This window comes from Glandiceps talaboti, chromosome 8 (genome assembly GCF_964340395.1).
Source record: "Glandiceps talaboti chromosome 8, keGlaTala1.1, whole genome shotgun sequence".
NCBI lineage: Eukaryota > Metazoa > Hemichordata > Enteropneusta > Spengelidae > Glandiceps > Glandiceps talaboti.
This window is the reverse complement of record NC_135556.1, coordinates 26553623-26574536: the sequence shown is the minus strand read 5'-3', so window position 1 is coordinate 26574536 and position 20914 is coordinate 26553623. Positions and strand designations below refer to the sequence as shown.

Genomic DNA, 20914 nt, shown 5'->3' with positions numbered 1-20914 from the left:
TTTTTTCAGGCATTAATTTCGGATTGGTAATACGGGTGATCATTTTTAATACTATAACATTGTCACGATTAAATTCTTTCAGCTAAGCTTTGATCCGTCTAGGTTACGAGATTCAACGCATTTTCACGAGAGTTGAAATCTACCGACCCGGAAGGAGATTACAGTGTCACACATGTGTTCATCTCGCTGACTGCTGTCTTGCTTGTGTAAACTACATACAACAGTCACTTCACCATGCTACGACGTTCTATCAAGCGATCACTTGAGAAGCAAAACACCAAAGGCGTTGGACAGCCACAAAATGAACAAGGCAAAGATGAAAAGAGTAAGAAATTTCGAACTCTTGGTGATAGTTCTGAAAAGAACGAATCGGAAGAAATGCTTGAAAAACTTGTACTCGGAGGTGAACAGATGATCGTAGAAAAATTAGAAAAAACTTCTAAAAAGAAGAAAACGAAGACGGTAAGTCAGTCACAGTATTTTACAGTTAGACGTGAAATTGTCATGTACGAATATTTGATTTGATGTACAAAGTTATATACATGATATCTAATTCTAAGTTTAAAAGTTTATAATATTCAATGATATTGTAATGTAATGGATTTGCCCAGTTGGCTGAGTTCTTCACTTACTCACTCACTCACTCACTCACTTGTATGAATTCATTTTGTGTTTTGCAAAAGAAAGAAAATAAGCGCGCACACACACATACACACACACACACACACACACACACACACACACACACACACCAAGATGCAATCAAAATGTTGTATAAAGTCAACTTGTAAAGATAGTAAAATGCATTTCACAACTATGTGATGATTGACTGATGGTGGTGGTGGTGGTGGTGGTGGTGGTGGTGGTGGTGACCACAATGATGATGATGATGATGATAGCTGCAACAATTGTACTGTTTTGAATTTGTTTTTTGTTGTTATCTTTTTATTCTAGTGTTTAAACTCAAAACAAACTCTTTAATTCCAGCTACATAACCTCAACTAGATGGTGCAAGGTAGATCTACCTTGCAAAGTTGGGTGCATTTCTCTGCTAAATAATGCCTTAATATATCAGACATTTCCTTTTGAAGGCCCAGAAATGTCTGATATATTTCGGCAGATAAGATAGACCCAACTTTGTCAGGCAGTTCTGTCTCACATCGTCTTTTTCAGTTTGTACAGCTAGAATTGTAGCGTTTGTTTTGAGTTTAAACCTTAGAATGAAAATAGTAAAAAAACGTTAAAAAAACAAAAACTCGAATTCCAAACTAATGCAGCTATGATGACAATAAAAATCAAATCTTGGGGATCTTTATTACAGTCTTGTTAATCTTTCAATCTGCCTATCTTCCACTCACTAATATTGGTTATACACTTGTCCTGAAATCTAATGACAATTCAATGTATTTCTTTCCTGTTTGTCACAATGTGAGTGATGGGGTGGGGTGGGGTTTGGGGTGAATGTTACGGAAATCAAGAGTTTACACAAGGGAATTAAGTATTTATACTCTGTTGTACAAAAAAAGAAATGAAATACACCATATTCTGGTCGTCTAAATTTTATAACCAATTTTCAAAGACTCATCCACTGGACTCCTAGATTATAGAAAATCAAACTTCCAACTCATAATGGATTGAAATCTCATGGAAGTACTGGAACTTTCCACAATGTGATATAAAAACCTTCATGATCCTGCAGCTAAAATTTGTAGGAAAAATTACAACATTTATATAACCAGATTTAAACTGAATGCCTTCCGTAAGGAATTTCATTATTTATGCAAGAAATTTAGCTCTATATCTGTGATTCGTCAAGTCCCAATGAAAGTTAGTTGTCGAAAATGTTGTTGAAATGCCCACCACACCTCCTATTCTCAGCACAGGAAAGCTTGCCATCCTCGACTTCACTTGGCTTTCATGATCCCCTACATACCCGGGATATGGCATGTGCATGTTGAACTTCCTTCTGTCCCACCACGAGATTACACTATGGGAAAATTGTCAAGATTTTGTTGAGTGGCGCGCCCTCACTGTACACTAATTATATAGGTCAATGTATACGTCACCATTATTGATACATTGTCATGAAATTTTCTTTGTACGCTAGGCGAGGCTTGGTCTATTTTCCATATTTTGACCACACACATGATTTGGGTATAAATTATAGATTATTACACTTGATAAATATGTGAGAGTGTATTTATATCCTGAGATACAGAGCTAGATAAATGATTATGTACAAGCCTTGCAACAAACAGCGGTAGTTTGTTATCAAGAGAAATTGGAAAAGAACATGGTAAAAAGGAGACGGTTCCTAAAATTCTAATCGAAAATCTACAAAAGACACAATTTCTCTTTATTCATCTGCGCATTAGTGTGCGAAATTTGAAAATGATAAGTCCATATTTGACGAAATTGAAACGATGATAAACATTTCACCTGTTTGTGAACTCCATGCTCATTGTAAACCTAAAAAAAAATTGTTTTCTGGTGAGTTTGAATCACTTAAATACCCTGCCTCTGTCTTCTTTTTTGTCGTGTTTGTCCAGCCAATGCAGAGTGCAGATCCAAGGGAAACACAAAATAAGGTTGGCACGTACGAAACCCCTGAAAACAGAGTCTTTCTCAGTGTAGAGCTATGTAGAGCACGAGTATAAAGTTGGCGTCAGATTCAGATTTAGGTAGCATCATATTGAGTGTCAGATAGCCTCAGATCAGAATACACCCGATGACAGTGAAGCAGAATCCTTCCCTGTAGTCTCAACGGTATTATTTCAGGTTTGAGTCCATCGGGTGTCTTCGGATCTGAGGCCATCTGATGCTCAATATAATGTTCATAAGATAATGATACCTGAATCTGAATCTGACGCCAACTTTATACTCGTTCGATCGATTAATTACTCAAATTGGTCATTAATATTCATCGGATTATTACCAAAACCTAATCAGTTCAGGCCATTACCCTACGGAACATTGCTATGAAATTTCGTTTGAATTGATGCAGCTTTTTTTTCGGAAATGGTGATACAGACAGACAGACAGACAGACACACACACACACACACACACACACACACACATGCACACACACACACACGCACACACACGCGCACAAGCACAGACACACAGACTTCATTGGTATATTATAACTTCCACGGAAGGTAAAAAGTGTAGAATTATACTTGCTTATGCTTACAGTTGACAGTATGCTTTCAAAAACACCCCTAGTGGCCAAACTGTAGTAATCTTTTGTTTTTCTGATAATAAGAATATGATGTATTTTCAGATACAAGTGGCTGTATACAGTTTTTCCTCAATAAAAGTGTGGAAAATCATAAATTTCACACCAAAACTTTTAAAAAGGGAAAATAAATGTACTAATGATAATACATCAATTTTGTTTGTGTATTTATGTCTTCCCTGCTAGGATGAAATTTCTGAAAGTTCAGATTCTGGTAGATTACATCCATTGGAAAGTAAAAAACCAGCTTGGGTTGATGAAGATGATGAAGATGTTACAATTGACCTCACTGCAAAGAGACATGAAGAACTTGCAAAAATCAATGAAACTGTGCTTTCTGGGACAAAAATACACCAAAGACTGAAGTCACAGTAAGTTATTTGCAATAAAAAAAAAATGATAATGCATATACCGTATGTCTGCTTATCAAGGCAAGAATGTAGAACCATGGATATATTGTTCTCTGTGGTAAAGCATAAATCATCGCGTCAGTGCAGAAAGGTTGTATCTGCTATGCAATTGTGTAGGCAGATATGACCTTACTGCACTGACACAATGTGCATAGGCAGATACAACCTTATTGCACTGACACGATGCAGATATGACCTTACTGCACTGACGCGACGAAATATCAATTGTTTACATTTTGTTCTGCTCTGGAAGACATTGAATGTCTAATCTGGTATATAATAATGCATGTATAGTTTATGTAAAATCCATAACGTTGATGATAACCCTTGATTTGACCAATATGATAACCATAACAAAAACACTCTGTATTGATCATGATGTGACAAACATGAAATAAGGATATATGCTCTTCTTGTCAAAGATATTTGACATTCTACTCAAACCAATACAGATGTAGATAAGAAAGTAACAATCATCACTTTTCACTTCTTTTTGTGTTCATGTCAGGTTTGAAAGAGCTGTTGGCAGTACTCCTTCATGGGCTAGACTTAAATCAGAAAGACAAGCTGACTCAGATGGTTAGTTCAAACAATTCACACATTTGATATCTTTGAAATAATTTTGAGATCATTTAAACTCAATACGATTGAATTGTGTCTATTTGATAAACAGTTATTCTATATTGCTTGTTGTTTATATGAATTAAAATGTATTAGCCAACTTTAACCCCCATATTGTAAATGCATGTGTGCATTATACACGCACGCACACACACACACACACACATACACACATGTGCATACATACATACATACATACATACATACATACATACATACATACATACATACATACATACATACATACATACATACATACTACATACATACATACATGCATATCATACATACACACACACACACACACACATACATACACACACACACACACACACACACACACACACACACACACACACACACACACACACACATAGTCTAATAATTTATTTTTGTGTGTCTTTCAGATAGTGGCCATAGTGACGATGATGAAGATGATGAATTATTAAAACACACCGGTGATTACTTGACAACGTCAGATAAACTACCTAAAGGCAGCTTACAAATCAAACAGTGTACAAATGCAAATAAAGAAAAACCAACACAGGTAGGCACATCATCTAGTATTTGAGAAAAAATTGATTTAAAAATAGATTTGTTGAATTTGGTGAACTGCAGGATAGGGGAATAATAAAACTGGCTAATGCAACACATAATAATCACACACACATTGATTACAGATTAACGTTGAGACATTCTTGCAGGTTAAGACACATGAATAAACCATAGACAGTGGAGGGGAGATTTTTAACATAAAACTGGTATGTGCCTTGGAAATAAAGATCTTAAACTTTTACTATTACTTTGTTCAAGAATACTTCAGCCTATTCTTAGTTGAAATCAAAAAGGAAAATGAGGCTGTCAGGATACAAATGTTTGAAATAGAGATCAATATGATATTAAAATTAAGTCATTTTAGAATCCAATATGGCCACCATCATCTAATATGGCCGCCGAATACTGTGTTAACTGTTATGGGGAAATACAAGATTGTCAGTTTCTTTGAAAATGAAATGGTGAACCCCAAATTTCTTTTCTTATACCAAAAGACCATGAACAAATTTAAATATGGCAAAGTTTGGAAATTTTTGAATGACTGAAATTGGTGAAGAGGTGCATTGCACCTGAATATATTTGTATGTGATTCAGCTCATGTTATATCAATGACTAATAGATTGTACATAGTTCCAAGAATTAATAGAAGAGTAAAACATTGTTACTTTTGAACAATAAATTAGAAAAGATTGGCCCTTAATTAATAAATATCACGTCAGATCAAAGTCCTTAGTAGATGGATCCAAACGTCCAGCAATTCTAATTTACCACTCTAAAGTCACTTTTTGTAGTGTGCCGTGTTATATCAGATATTTGCAGTAAGTTTTTGTGAAGTTTATTTTATATGAAGGGATACTGATAGGTCCCTGAGATGCAATGTACTTTAACCCAATTACCTCATTCAGCCCATGTGTATTTAGGAGTGACTTGGATATTTGCAAAAAGTTTTTATAAAGTTTAAATGTAGGGATCCTTACATGTTAATTTTACTTTACCAACAGGGGAAGGTACAGAGTGTAGAATTCCATCCTGGTGCACAAGTTTTACTCACAGCAGGATTTGACCAGTCTCTTAACTTTTTTCAGGTAAAAAAAATTAAAATTGACTTCCATCTTCAATCAAAAGTTTGAATCAGCCAGGGTTTGATGGAAGGCTGCCCTCAGTGGCCATGGAGAGTATATTGAATATGGCTATAGCCATCTAATAGCTTTATACCAATGCCTCTGTTCGTTATTTGTCATGCCCTTTTATATACCATGTGAAAATATGAACATATTCACTGAAAAAAACAAACTAGCTACACTTCAAATGATATCAACACTTAAAATTTATAGGCTAACTTTCTTGAAAAAAACGAGTATTTTTTGTACAGTTACCGTAGATACTTTTAAGATTATTGATCATCTGTTTAGGTAAAGCCAAAATACACAAAGTAATGTATACACTGTGTAAAATCTAAAATACACAGGTATTTGGACATATGCAATACACAAGCCAAATTTAACACATTCAAACAAAAAATATGGAATTTATACTCTGATCATGCCATATGACGATGATACAAATCTACATCATTGGTAATTGGGTTCTGGAAAATCTTCAAAATCATTTTTTGCCCAATATTTTATAAATCATGCTTAAGGAGGTATAATGATATTATTCACAATTTTTCTTCATTCAGCTGACAAATACTAATGACTTAAAGGTTTGCTACTTCTTTGACTCATAGTAACAAGGCCCCTTAGGTCATAAGTATTTCCTTTTGCAGTACAAAGAAAAAGAATGGTGAATACATGTACTATGTAATTATTTTCAGGTTGATGGTAGAACGAATCCCAAAATACAAAGTGTATTCCTACAAAGATTTCCAATTCACACGGCTCATTTTAGTGCAGACGGTGGACAGGTCATCCTGGCATCTAAACAAAAATACTTTTATGTGTATGATATGATTGCTGGTAAAGTCATACGAATACCTGATGTTATAGGTAATTCATGCTTTTATTCTATACTTTCAAAATGTTGGCAATTAGTATGTCCATATTTTTTATCACATGACAGCCATGGTGTACCATGCCCCAGGACTTCTCACTGCACCTATGTACCTAGTGTAAGTCATCTGTCCTGTCATAGGGAACCAGTACATGACAGCCATGGTGTACCAGGCCCTATGACTTCTCACTGCACCCAAGTACCTAGTGCAAGTCATTTTCTGTCTATTCTATAGTTGGCATAGGGAACAAGTATACCAACAATTGTTATCCTATGGAAGTCAGGTTATACCAGGCCCCACAGTCAGTCCAGTTATCATTGATATTGTTATTGTTATTGTTAACATTGCATAATTTGACAACTGGAAATGCTGTTCAGAAGTAGTTTTTAGAAGTGAGAGCTATGATTGTCTGATTACTATTGCCTTCTTTGAAAAAAAAGAATATTTCCCATTGATTCATGGCAAAAGCTGGTTGCTTTCCCAACCATTCAAAATTTTGTGCAAACTTTTAAGATTTGAGTAATTTTTCAGGAACTTCAGGAATTGTTTTTGCCAAATTTTCTTAACTGCATCCTGTACTGATGTGATTTAGCCTTCATTTGTCATCATCATAGACACCAACAACTCAAATTATTGTTCCATTATTATCTAGATAAATTTTTGCATGAAATTTCTACCATTTATTAATCATATTTTAAATTCAGAAATAAATCAATCTATTATTTATCATTATTATTCATGTTTCATTTACCTGTAATAATTTCTGTATGATTTCCTATTTTGCTGTAGTCAAAAAATTGTGAAAATGATGTCAAATAAACCAAATATTATATAATTCATAATTCAATTTATTGCATTAGGTCTCTTGACCAATGAGCACATGTTAAAATAACAATACAAATGACACAACAGAGCAACAACACAACACCATGTTTAAGTGCTGTTACAATATATAAACAAAGGTATTTTCATAATTGCCTCTAGAGGGCATAGTAACTTGTTCAAGTACCATTTCTCTTCTCCACATACAGGAATAGAGGAACAACATTTACCCAGATTTCAGGTGTCTCCAGATGGTCAATATTTGGTATTCCTTGGTAGCTATGGTTACCTTTATGTACTATCGGCAAAGGTAACAGATATCATAAATTACATTCCAGAGAACTGAAAAATCTGCTCTTGGAAAGAATATTTTTCAGTATACATTGTTATTAATGATTTGCATACTCCTAATATGTGAGTCACATGAATAATATGAAGTCACTAAAAATAATTGTATTAGTCAGTGATGTTAATTTGGTGTGGAAATTTGGTGATTAGAGTGTGTGTATGTTGCATTGATAAGGAGTTGACAGTTAGTTGTTGTGTCTATTTCCTTATTGCTACATATTATTCATTTCCTTGTATTTATCAAGAATTTTTCTAGTTTACCTTGGTGGCATTTCAATTATTTCAATACTTCTCAAATACAACATACAAGTTTTGAACTTTTGCAAAAGAAGAAAATGGAGAGAAAAAACTTGATTGAACAAAATGTTGCTAATTTTTTTGTGTCCTAGTTGAGTTAACTGTGTGACCTAAATGAATGTTTTAATACTATATGTGTAAGCCCAGACCTTTGGTGGTCTTTGGTTTCAGTAGTTAACAAGGATAGTATGACCTTGCCAGACGAGATTAGCATTCTGACTTGATTTATGTCATTGCAACACCCAAACCAACCCCTGCATACCTATTCTGCCACCATGTCTAGGATTGTAAAAAAAATACATTTGTCAGTGTTGTATGAAACTTTTTTTTTTAAATTCACTAAAGCTCAAATTTTTTGTTAAAAAATGGTTCAACAAGTTCTACCACATTGACATGTGTATTCTTCTCAAGCAGCTCTTGGAACTTTCTTATTTTGCTATCATACTAAGCATTTAAAAAAAATACAAAATACATTGTTCACTCCTTGTATTAAACAGGTACCTTTTTACTTTTCTTTTTTTTCTTTTTTTTTTGGAAAAAACTCAGGACTTTTGTTTAAAATATTGTTACCATATTGACTCATACTTTTTAAGATGTAAAACAGTTTTTGGAACTTTCTGTCACGAAAGCATATTTGTAAGATGTATTTGCATACAGATGTTGGTGTAGGGAAACTGTCAGTCCTAAAACCACATTCAGATTTGAATTAAGTTTCATACCCAATTCTCTGGGATACAGAGGACATATTTGTTATCCATGTTTGAAGTATTAAAAACTTGATAAAGTAGGGTTGACATTGATTGATACTATATTACACAGTCAGAAAAATTGAAATATAAAAAAATGAATATGGTCAATTTCCTTTTACAGTTTACACACATGTCAAACACATTGTTGATGTGCAGCCAAGCAAAGATCCTCCTCAGACCTGTTTTTGCTAATTTTATTTCAAATGTTATTCCCAGATGTTGTATTTCAATTCAAGTACAGACAGCTAGTCATTCATTTACTTGATTTACTGTGCAGTGTAAAAAATCAGCTATTTTTCATAGAAGCTGAATAGAGTGATTTTTAAAATGTATGTATTTGCTTACATTGCAGACTAGAGAATGGATTGCTACACTTAAAATGAGTGGTAATTTAGAGTCTGCGGCATTCAGTGATGATGGTAGTAAACTATACTCTCATGGAGGTTAGTGGTCTCATTCCTACCACAAATGATATTGACATAAACATTAGATTAGGGAACAAACTTATCTCAAATTTCCTAACTTGCATTCAAAATGGCTGCAGAATATTGTGATACCTTTAGTCAGTGTTTTTAGATTTCATGGAATCTTGATCCAAATTTTTAGTGACAGGTTTAAATTTTGTGGAAGGTAGGTACAAACATTCATATTGCAAAGTTACCGAAAAATGTAACTTTTACTGAAATATTTGCAGGATTCACTTTAAGATATTTCCTCTTACCAACTATGGCTTTCATCAACCCTCTACATTTGTCTCCGCCTGTTGCCATGGGAATTTAGATGGTTGATATATTTTACTCTCTGTCATAATCTTTCAGATGATGGACATGTTTATATATGGGATATGAGATCTCAGAAATGTCTGAATAAATTTACAGATGAAGGCTGCATTAAAGGACTTTCTGTGTCTGTAGCCAAACATGAACAGTACATAGCTTGTGGGTAAGCAACGACACTCTTACATATGTAGATACTACCAACTTACTGTGTCTGTAGCCAAACATGAACAGTACATAGCTTGTGGGTAAGCAATGACACTCTTACATATGTAGATACTACCAAACTAGAGAGACCATACAGTTTCAAACAGGAAGCATGTTTTTTATGTCCCACATGTTTTTGTTACAGATTATATTAACAAAATACAGACACTGATAGTGCATATGCATATGAAATGATACATTTTATCTCACAGTGAACACAAATCAACATCATTGTTGGATGAAACAAGGTGAGATTCAAATACAGAACTGTTTATTTGTGTTCACAGTGAAATAAAATGTAACATTTCATGTACGTGTGCGTGTGAGTCATCAATGTCTGTATTTTATGTGTAATTCAGAACATAAAAAACTTTGCATCACCTCATTGAAACTCTATACTCTCCCTAGTTTGGTTGTAGATATAATTGATCCCTGGTCATATGATTAGGATTATAGTGATCATTTTATTGTAGTATTAATTGTTAGCTCATCTTGGCCATCAGCATTGCTCTATGTCACATGTCGGCAATCTCACAATCTGATTGGTCAAGAAACCTACAAATAGTATTTATATATATGAAGAGGTGTAGCTTGTCATGTTGTATCACCTGGTCAACCAGACTCTAGTGTCATGTTGTATCACCTGGTCAACCAGACTCTAGTGTCACGTTATATCACCTGGTAAACCAGACTCAAGTGTCACGTTGTATCACCTGGTCAACCAGACTCTAGTGTCACGTTGTATCACCTGGTCAACCAGACTCTAGTGTCACGTTATATCACCTGGTCAACCAGACTCTAGTGTCACGTTGTATCACCTGGTCAACCAGACTCTAGTGTCACGTTGTATCACCTGGTCAACCAGACTCTAGTGTCATGTTATATCACCTGGTCAACCAGACTCTAGTGTCACGTTATATCACCTGGTAAACCAGACTCTAGTGTCACGTTGTATCACATGGTCAACCAGACTCTAGTATCATGTTATATCACCTGGTCAACCAGACTCTAGTGTCATGTTATATCACCTGGTCAACCAGACTCTAGTGTCACGTTGTATCACCTGGTCAGCCAGACTCTAGTGTCATGTTGTATCACCTGGTCAACCAGACTCTAGTGTCACGTTGTATCACCTGGTCAGCCAGACTCTAGTGTCACGTTGTATCACCTGGTCAACCAGACTCTAGTGTCACGTTGTATCACATGGTCAACCAGACTCTAGTATCATGTTATATCACCTGGTCAACCAGACTCTAGTATCATGTTATATCACCTGGTCAACCAGACTCTAGTATCACCTGGTCAGCCAGACTCTAGTATTACCTGGTCAACCAGACTCTAGTGTCACGTTGTATCACCTGGTCAGCCAGACTCTAGTGTCACGTTGTATCACCTGGTCAACCAGACTCTAGTGTCACGTTGTATCACATGGTCAACCAGACTCTAGTATCATGTTATATCACCTGGTCAACCAGACTCTAGTATCATGTTATATCACCTGGTCAACCAGACTCTAGTATCACGTTATATCACCTAGTCAACCAGACTCTAGTGTCACGTTATATCACCGGGGTCAACCAGACTCTAGTGTCACGTTGAATCACCTGGTCAACCAGACTCTAGTGTCACGTTGTATCACCTGGTCAACCAGACTCTAGTGTCACGTTATATCACCTGGTCAACCAGACTCTAGTATCATGTATCACCTGGTCAACCAGACAGTAGTGTCACATTGTCTCACCTGGTCAACATTATGAATCCATGTATAGTTGCACAAGGAGGTACAACCTGATTTCTACCTCAGAACTACATTCTTAATGCCAAGACTTTGCTCTCAGTATTTTGCCAGTAACATAAATGTAATTTAATTCTGTATATATTAATTTTCTTTGTTATTAAACCTTAAACATGTTCCTCAGGTCAGTAAAACATAGTTAGTAATAATACGTTCTTGTACCATGACCAAGGCTTCTTATTTTCTTACTTGTGAGTAACGTTTTTCCTGTTCAAGTCGACAGTTTGACAAAGCCTGTTGACCTGAACAGGTGAAATATTATTCATAAGTTATAAGAAGCCGTACAAGAACTTAGTGTATTATTACTTTGTTACTAAGGTTATTAAACTAAAATGAATACAAATATCATCTCATGACTCAGAAACTACAAATTTTTAGTCAAGAAAGTGTGTGATAAATACAGAAAGTTTGGGGGTAAAATAAAGGTAAGTCTTTTACTTTGATAGGGAAGCCCAGGGAGAAACTGGTATTCATGCAATTTAATGTTTTTGTTTGAATAAAGAGTGATAAATCAGCACACTCTCCCAGGGCTTTGAAGAGACAGCTCTCAACCACTTGAATTTATCTGTAAAGCATTTGTTTGTAGGTCGTAAAATGTTTATCTGAATCTGGGTTCCTTTTGAAACTTTTAGTGTCAACACAGAAGTGAAACTTGTTTATAAACCCTGTTTCAGTTCACAGAGTGGAGTGGTGAATATCTATGACAATACATGTTTACAGAAGGTAGAACCACAACCACTGAAGGCAGTCCTCAATCTTACAACCCCAGTCACACATACCAAGTTCAACTCTACAAATGAAATTTTAGCAATCTCTTCCAATTTTGCTAAGAATGCTGTCAAATTGGTAAGTGCAGACTAAAAAGTGAATGATTCAACTAAAATACTACTGTTTTAATAAAGTCCCTGTAACTTAATATCTCATTTCCATTTTTTCACAGTTTTAAGTCTTTATTGATACATCTTTTATTCATTTTTAGACGTTTTAAAGTGGCCATATGGATGAGAATTTGGTATTTATTTTGGATTTTTATTTGATAAAACAGCTTCACTGTGTTTTTCTACTTGAAAAAAATAATGTGAAATAACATATACCAAGTCCATGTTCACATATCAATAAACAGCAAAACATTAAACAATGTGTAAAATGTTTGTTATTGTACGTACAATAACAAACATTTTACACATTGTTTAATGTTTTGCAGTTTATTGAGATGTGAACATGGACTTGGTATATGTTATTTCACATTATTTTTTCAAGTAGAAAAACATAGTGAAGCTGTTTTATCAAATAAAAATCCAAAATAAATATCAAATTCTCAATCATATGGCCACTTTAAATTAATCTTCAGTTCAATGGAAAGAATTTGTGTATAAGTGAGGAAATAGAAGTAAAAAACACAGAAATAAAGAAAAGATCTGCCTAATTTAAGACAATGATTAATATTCTGTAAGGAAAACATTGATTGCCTCCTCAGTATGTTGTGATTCACAATCATCTCCTCAGGTGGGTGAAGGGGGGTGGGGTTGGGGGGGGGGTGGTCTTTGAACCCACAAAGACTTCCAACATACTCATGATGAATATGGTGTCATGTTTAATGAAATGGTTAATGTGATTGACTTGCAATCTGTTTAGTTGTCGATTCAAGCCTCTACACTTAGTATTCTTGGGCAAGATTTTAACCACAAATGGGTCAGAGTCAACCCAAGTGTACACTTGGGACCTAGTAGGATAGAGGTTGCAATGCGAATGCTTTAATCCTATGTACTTATAGAGACTGCAATGGATTGTATGCTTCCCAGGGAGTTGAGGAAGTATTAAGGGTTGTTGTGTTGCTAAAGGGGGTAATAGTTGAGGAACACTTGGTGCACAGTGTGGGAAAGAGATATGCAAACATTTACATTTGTTATTATTATTATTATTATTATGTTAATTATCAGCTGTATATTCAGCTGTAGTTACAACATGCTGACAGTCCATCTGTCAAGTTGTCATGATTTAAATATACATTTCTGTGTTGAGAATGAATGTGTCAATATTTGCTACATGAAACGATAGCATGTTATGAAAGATACTAAGAACACATACTGTAGGCAAGCTGACTCATACAGAGTTTATCAGTGTTTTTGCTGACACACCTTGACATAACTCTCATATGTACAAAATCTACACCCTGAAATTAATGTATGACTCATTTTTTACTCAAATATTCTCAGTGACAAAGGTATCCAACTGTTATGCCACTTTATCTTAAAATAGAAAGTATTGTTGTTCTACAATTTTGTACAAAATGTTTCTGTTTTCCAAGAGTGGTAATTTGTCAGTACTCTCCCAATTTTCAAGATCAAAACTTCTAATGACACACGCCACCTTTTTTGACCCAATAGTCAAACCCAGAATGAATGCTGTAAATGGAAATGCCACTCCAGGAAATAAATGCCCTTTTGTAAACTTTAGGTTCTGGAGAGCTATTTTGTGATGTTACATCACGTACATTATACACCACTGTTGCAAAACCCTGAGTTGAAACTTGTTCTCCATCCATTGCTCATTGCCATGGATACACATTGTGTCATGGGAGTGAGCAGACATACATATGCAATGGATGAACACACATATACACGCTTGTTTTAATTTTGCCTGTTATCTCCAAAAGTTTGATGTATCAGACACCATTCAAGTGTCTATCCCCACATTATCAATGGTAACTATTCTAATAAGACTTTGACCTTTGACCTTGACAAACACATTTTCAAGGTGGAATAATTTTTCTTTCTATGTTAACTCAAGAAGTTGACTTCACAAAAATTCCATTTAAATGTCTAGACCCATATAAGGATTTGGATAAACTGTCTTTTTATGCCTTGACCTTTGGTTTTGTCTCTATAGTTACCATTTAAATACATCTGAATCTAGGATATATACATTTGATTCTTACTAGATGTGTTTTTCATAGTCTCTGTGTCATTCTACTTTGAAGACTTGTCTTGTAACACAACAGCTTGCAATTCTATAATTAAATCAAGTCAGGAGTACTGTGTCATTGCATGTTCAGGCGGTACTAGGTCATTGCACGTTCACATGGTTCAGGAGTGCTGTGTCATTGCACGTTCAGGAGTGCTGTGTCATTGCCCTTTCATTGTGAGACACAAAATCCAACCATGCAAGTCTAGCATGCTTTCCATCAACTTATCCCATTGTTAGTCTAAAACAGTACTGAAGTCAGTGATTAATGTCAACAAACATTCGTGCCTCACATGTTTTTCTGTATGGATAACAAAGAACATTTCCTGGTCATTAATCAAGGAGAGGGTCAGAGGGACACCACTCTGGCCACCTCAAGACAGATTTTTTACATTCTTACGTTCTTACAAATATTTGCCCAGGACTTGCCAGAGTATTTATTCTAGTTGTCTTGGCATTTAACGAGTAACACTGAAGTAAGGCACTTTCTCTATGTGCATTTTATAGCATTCATACCAAGTGTAAATGTGTACTGTTTCAATTGGTTTATTTACAAGCCAAGCTATTGACTTTCTAATGTGGTCAATTAGCAAATGAAAGAGTATGCTATAAACAATTATAGTATACACAAACAACTCTTTACTTTGGTGTTATGGGTTGTAAAATGTTGGGTTTTATAAAAAGAAGTTGTTATTATTTGCATACGTTCTCTTAAAACTCTATGTTACATATGTCTGAAGTATTCTGGAATACGGCTCAATCGCTTGGTCCTCTTGGCAAAAGAATCACAGGCTAACATTGAAAGGGTTCAGGAAAACTTCTTTGTTACAAAACCGGGATCAATTTTAACCGTCATAATTATGCACATTTATGCAAATTTTTCATTTGCCCAACCTCTCTCACCGGAGGATGTTTTTAGACATTGTATTCTTATGCAAGTGTGTAAATAATGTTTATGATAGTCCGTATATTCTCTCTACGTTACACTTTGATGTTCTGCAGAGGAGAACTAGAAATTTTACTTGTTTTAGACCTGATGTCATGTTTATAAACACTGCCATTCAGCGATGTATGAGAACTTATAACAATCTCTGTTGTAATATTTCAAATATTGACTTTAATTTAACTGAAAAATTTAAAAAATGCAATTTTTTCAAGATTGTCATCTCAAGTCCACCTGGCAAGATTGATTTTGTATTTTTGCCTTGTAATGTGTTTTTATGTGCATTTTGTTATTGACTTTAATTTAACTGAAAAATTTAAAAAATGCAATTTTTTCAAGATTGTCATCTCAAGTCCACCTGGCAAGATTGATTTTGTATTTTTGCCTTGTAATGTGTTTTTATGTGCATTTTGTTAGTTTTGTTTGTTTGACATGTTTGTGTGTTTGTATTATTGTCTTTTTCTTGGGTTTTTCATTTTTTTAGTAGCCTGTAAATGGGACCTGCTTCTGTTGGTCTTCCATTAAATTACATAAATAAATGAATAAATTATGCTGTCACTTAAAGTTGACTTAAATCATGACATGTTGTCAGTGAAAACAAGAATAACTTGTCAGCTAAAATCAACTTTCAAATATGTCAGCTGAGTAATCAAAATGAAATATTGTTCTAAATGTTGCCACCATGCATTAATGATGAGGCTGTCACCATATCTATGACAATGTGAACCAAAACTATACAAATATGATGTATAGTTTCCTGTTGTTTGACCTATGACCCCTGAATTCACTTTTTACAAGGTAATTCTGAATGAGTATGCAGTTTTGATGAGATGAGGTCATTTGGATGCAATGATGGTGTACTTTCTATTTTGCATCATGGCATAAAGTCTTGTGCCCATTCTCCCTGAACCTGATATCTTGTGTTTAGTCTAATACTTATCCTGAATGCCATTTAAAATCTACCAGGGTACCAAACTCATTCATCCATGAGTGAAGTTACATTGGTGAATGCTTTGCTTTTTGGTGGTTGGCATCTGGTTTCAGCAAAATCTTACACCAAAGTGCTTTCCAAGATAAAAAAAAAATAGCTTATAAAGACAGATATTAATCAGCTGAATTTGATAAAAGCAGGAAATTATCTTTTGTATAGATAACAAAGAAGATTTCCTGGTCATTATTAATCTAGAAGATAGTCACAGAGGCATTGCTTTCCTTCATTGATAGGAAAATAAACAAACCATGTAATAGAAACTAAGAATTTCACTTTTTACATTGTGAGAGAAAACAGGTATCATAATAACTTATACAACACACATAGCTCTTTAGGTTTCTTGCAAAATCTAAGATACTATCCATAGTTTGTGTATGGTGGGTTTTTTCACATTGTAGTAAATCATCAGATCATTAATATGAACCCTGGGGAAAGACCAGGGGCATTGAACAAACAAGGAAACTAACAGTTATAGTTACAGACTCATGACATTTTAGATGTTTCACCTCGATGTCATAGTTCCCTGGATTTCAGGTCTGAGTTTTAAGCATTTTATGAAACATGTAAACCAGACAATGATAATATATAATTATTTGCAAGTGTTTGGAAAGTAAATTAAAAAGTTCTACAAATCTTGATATAAGTACCAGCAAAAAAAAATAAAATTATGTTTTGTTCTGCATTTACCTTGGAATGTCAAAGTTGCAATTGTTATCATGAAACAGACATTGGTCATTATGGTAGAACAAATTTCAGTAAAAGACACCTTTCCATGATCACCATGACAGTAACATTATAAAAGGAGTTATTTGCAGTCTGTACTCTGTCAGTCAAACCTAGGTCAATCACTCAGTCAAAACTAGGTCTGAGCTTAGATTTATTCAGTCAAAAGTTGGCTTTGTTCTATTTTGGTATAGAATTAGGACACATATTTCAGTTGACATGGAACATCGGTTATTTTATGTGTACTGACATCAAGAGCATTTCAACCTATGGACTTGTACATTGACAATGATATCATCTAGTGGTACTGCTGGAGTACCAGACACAATTAAACCTACAACTGTACCAGGAAGTACATAGCAAGGGTAATTTAATTTGATTGATGGGAATATATGCCAACTATAAACCAGCTACAGAAAATGCTTCATGTGGTTAATAAAGTCTTTGCAGGAATAGAAATATTCAGAGATATTTTGAAAATGTTACATATCAACTGTAATGTGTCAGCCATTGAACAAAACAGAACAAAAGAATAATCCTATGTAAGGCAACAAAAAAATTGTTTCTGGTCAGGACAGTTTGTCTAAAATGGTGTGATGGCACAATTTTTATTTAAATTCTCAACAAACCTGCCACTCGATCTACCATTTATGACAGTTACAGTTCTTTTTATTAAGTACTTATTAAGTGTGTATGTGGGGCAGATATCATTTGCTTCTTCATGATTGGCTCTGCAGTTGTCTTCACTGAAGTAAGGTTATTTTTTTTGTTTCCCTACGGATCTGTAGACTGCATGGGTTGGAAAAACACAAAAAAGACCGACACGGGGCTATTTAAGTGATGTGCATGCTGACCACAAACAATTCTTTTTTTGGGCCTAATGCTCATGGCTCAACTGATAAGATAACACTAATGCAAGAACCTGGGATTTAAACCCTGGCCTATAAGTTTTGTACAACTGTCTTCACCAGTTTAGTGGATTTAACAGGTCTCTTTTTAGGACAAACATAAGTTATTTTGTCCCCGACTTCCCTTCACACAAAACATAAGTTACCTTGTCTCCGGCTTCCCCCACAGACAAAATAACAGGCATTTTTATTGGCACAAACCACCTGCAATATTTGTATCTTAGGATCAGGAAGAATTTTTGTGGGTTTTTTTTGGTTAGTTTGTCAGTAACATTTGCAGGGTGTATATATTTCCTTGATGAATTTGGTATGTAATATTTGAAATGTGTGTTTTGTTAGTTATGTAGGCATGACATTGTATTGTACAAATTATATCTATGTCTTACAATGTAGGCAATTGTTCTTAAACTATATTCATGTTTGAAACCAATTTTAATCTGATTTTCTCTGTATATTTATATTTGTATAGGTGCATGTTCCATCCATGACTGTGTTCAATAACTTTCCTGACTTTTCCACCCATATCTACACACCAACGTGTCTTGACTTCTCACCTAGGAGTGGTTACCTAGCCATTGGTAATAACAAAGGTAGTGCACTCTTGTATAGGTAAGTTGTGGATGACTCACAATAGAAAAGGGGTTCTGAAAACAGCAGTAATAGAAATGACAATACAAGCAAGTAGTACGATACACTGGGAACTCTGTTCTTTATATGCACACTCGTTCCAACTTGTAACTGAAACTTACATCACACAAGAATGCACGCACACTCCAACTTGTAACTGAAACTTACATCACACAAGAAATTTTGATTTGATCGTCTGCCTTATTGGCGGGCTACATGCTGATTGGTTGATTATGTATGACGTATGACTATATAATGAGTTCATCAGAAATGGCAACAATGTTAACAACAACAACGTATAACACAAAATATGAATCAATAAATGTGATTCACGACATAAGTAGTTACTTCTTAGCTTAACACCCACTAACAATCCCCACTCCATAAATACGGCCACAAAGGAATATCTACACCAGTGGGTTCCATTAATATATACTACTAATAGTAGGCATACAATTACTTGTCACTATACAACCATTTCTCAGTCGTACTTAGGTTAATGCCATTCAAGCCTACCATATATTTGCATTAAGTTTCTATTTTTTGTGACCAGTTGGCTGTAATTTCTGTCTTTGTAGACTTGATGGTCTTTCAGTCTACTTTGTCTTGTGTCCATGAAGTCAGTGTAGACATTTTGTGTCTCCTCTTTGGTTGCAGAAAATTTTGTATCATTTTATTACATAAAGTTTCTCTATTTGATATTTCCCTATGTATTCATTCAATACAATGCATTTACTTTGCAAAATTGACAATTGTACAGTTTTGGAACATGAACTTAAAATTGATTCTAGTTGTAGGAACTAGCCTGATATTGTAAATATAAAAATAAGTCACATGTATTTATATGTATAGATCTTCACATAAACAGACATACAAGAATTTTGAAAAATCTTATAGTATATATCTAATATATGTAGCTATGTAAGAGTGTCTCACTGGAGAGAACAGTGCTCAATCAATATTACCAGCAGAGCATTATAGATTTAATCCAAGGAATAAGGATGTTAAGAGTCATTACTCAAAGTTTCATGCTTTTTCTGTGATAATCAGGCGACTGCACACGCATACGTCTTCTGCAACCTGATGGACGCAGAAGAAGTGTGAAACAACTAACAACTCATAACATCCGTATTCCCTGTATTAAGTATCTAATATATGTATGCATAGTTATTGGTTGGAAGTTGAAATCATGATTGATTGGGATGTGGACCTCAAAATCATTTTAATTGGTTATATTACACCATACTATGTGTACAGCTACACAAATATGTTTACCTACAGGTGATTCAATACCATTCAGGGTGTACAATATGATGATTCAGATGAATTTCCTTTTGAAGATGATGATTTAGTCATTAGATTTAATAAAACCGTTTCAAAAAACGATCCAGTTGCAGCTTACTGCAGCTGTAAGCTTGAAGGTCACTATCATGAATGTGTATCTAGGTATAGTCCCTAAATAAATATCTGGTAGTGTTGTATTTCTGGTAGTGTTGTATTTCTGGTAGTGTTGTATTCTATAGTTAGCGATTTCTCCAGAAAGGAGCAAAGAACAATGAATACAACAAGGAAACTTTGACGACGACGACGACAACAACAACAACAACAACATATTTAGTGTCTTGTTTGCTTTGTTGATTACAGCTTTCGTAATTTAATAAACAAATATCTGACTGCTGACTTTCTATAACTTTTCCTATTTGTTGTTCTTTTGTAGGTTAAAACACTATAGTGAGTCGTAAATATAAGACAAGATGATACAAGAAACAAGATAAGACAAATCAGTAGAGAAGAGAAAGATGTGTCAAAGCTTGGTGTCTGTGCTTCCCCGAGAAGTAAACATAGAAAGACCTAGAATGTCTTGAAGTGGGTGTGGTTCAAGGCTAGACATATCCCATATTATGATCTCATGTGACTGTCTAAAAAATATTTTATTCCAATAAAT

The 20914-nt window shown here is 34.6% G+C and overlaps 1 protein-coding gene across 2 annotated transcripts; it reads left to right on the top strand.

Annotated features, from left to right (window-relative positions):
• The first annotated feature begins 187 nt into the window (after nucleotides 1-187).
• On the top strand, nucleotides 188-20914 carry LOC144439034 (U3 small nucleolar RNA-associated protein 18 homolog). 2 transcript variants are annotated; one of them, XM_078128277.1, is made up of 12 exons: nucleotides 188-462; nucleotides 3427-3611; nucleotides 4159-4233; nucleotides 4692-4818; nucleotides 5828-5911; nucleotides 6643-6814; nucleotides 7851-7951; nucleotides 9388-9478; nucleotides 9854-9977; nucleotides 12488-12659; nucleotides 18812-18951; nucleotides 20687-20914. In XM_078128277.1, the coding sequence occupies exons 1-12, from the start codon at nucleotides 235-237 to the stop codon at nucleotides 20709-20711; spliced, it is 1524 nt and encodes a 507-aa protein (XP_077984403.1). In that variant the 5' UTR covers nucleotides 188-234; the 3' UTR covers nucleotides 20712-20914. The 2 variants fall into 2 exon arrangements, with proteins under 2 accessions (XP_077984403.1, XP_077984401.1); XM_078128275.1 differs by having other exon boundaries at nucleotides 4159-4229; nucleotides 4679-4818; nucleotides 20687-20912.

Bases quoted from the DNA above. Each gene is read 5' to 3' on its own strand.
- LOC144439034 (XM_078128275.1), top strand. From the start codon at position 235: ATGCTACGACGTTCTATCAAGCGATCACTTGAGAAGCAAAACACCAAA. The intron at 3,612-4,158 runs GTAAGTTATTTG...TGTTCATGTCAG, and splicing joins CACCAAAGACTGAAGTCACA to GTTTGAAAGAGCTGTTGGCA. The intron at 18,952-20,686 runs GTAAGTTGTGGA...GTTCTTTTGTAG, and splicing joins GGTAGTGCACTCTTGTATAG to GTTAAAACACTATAGTGAGT.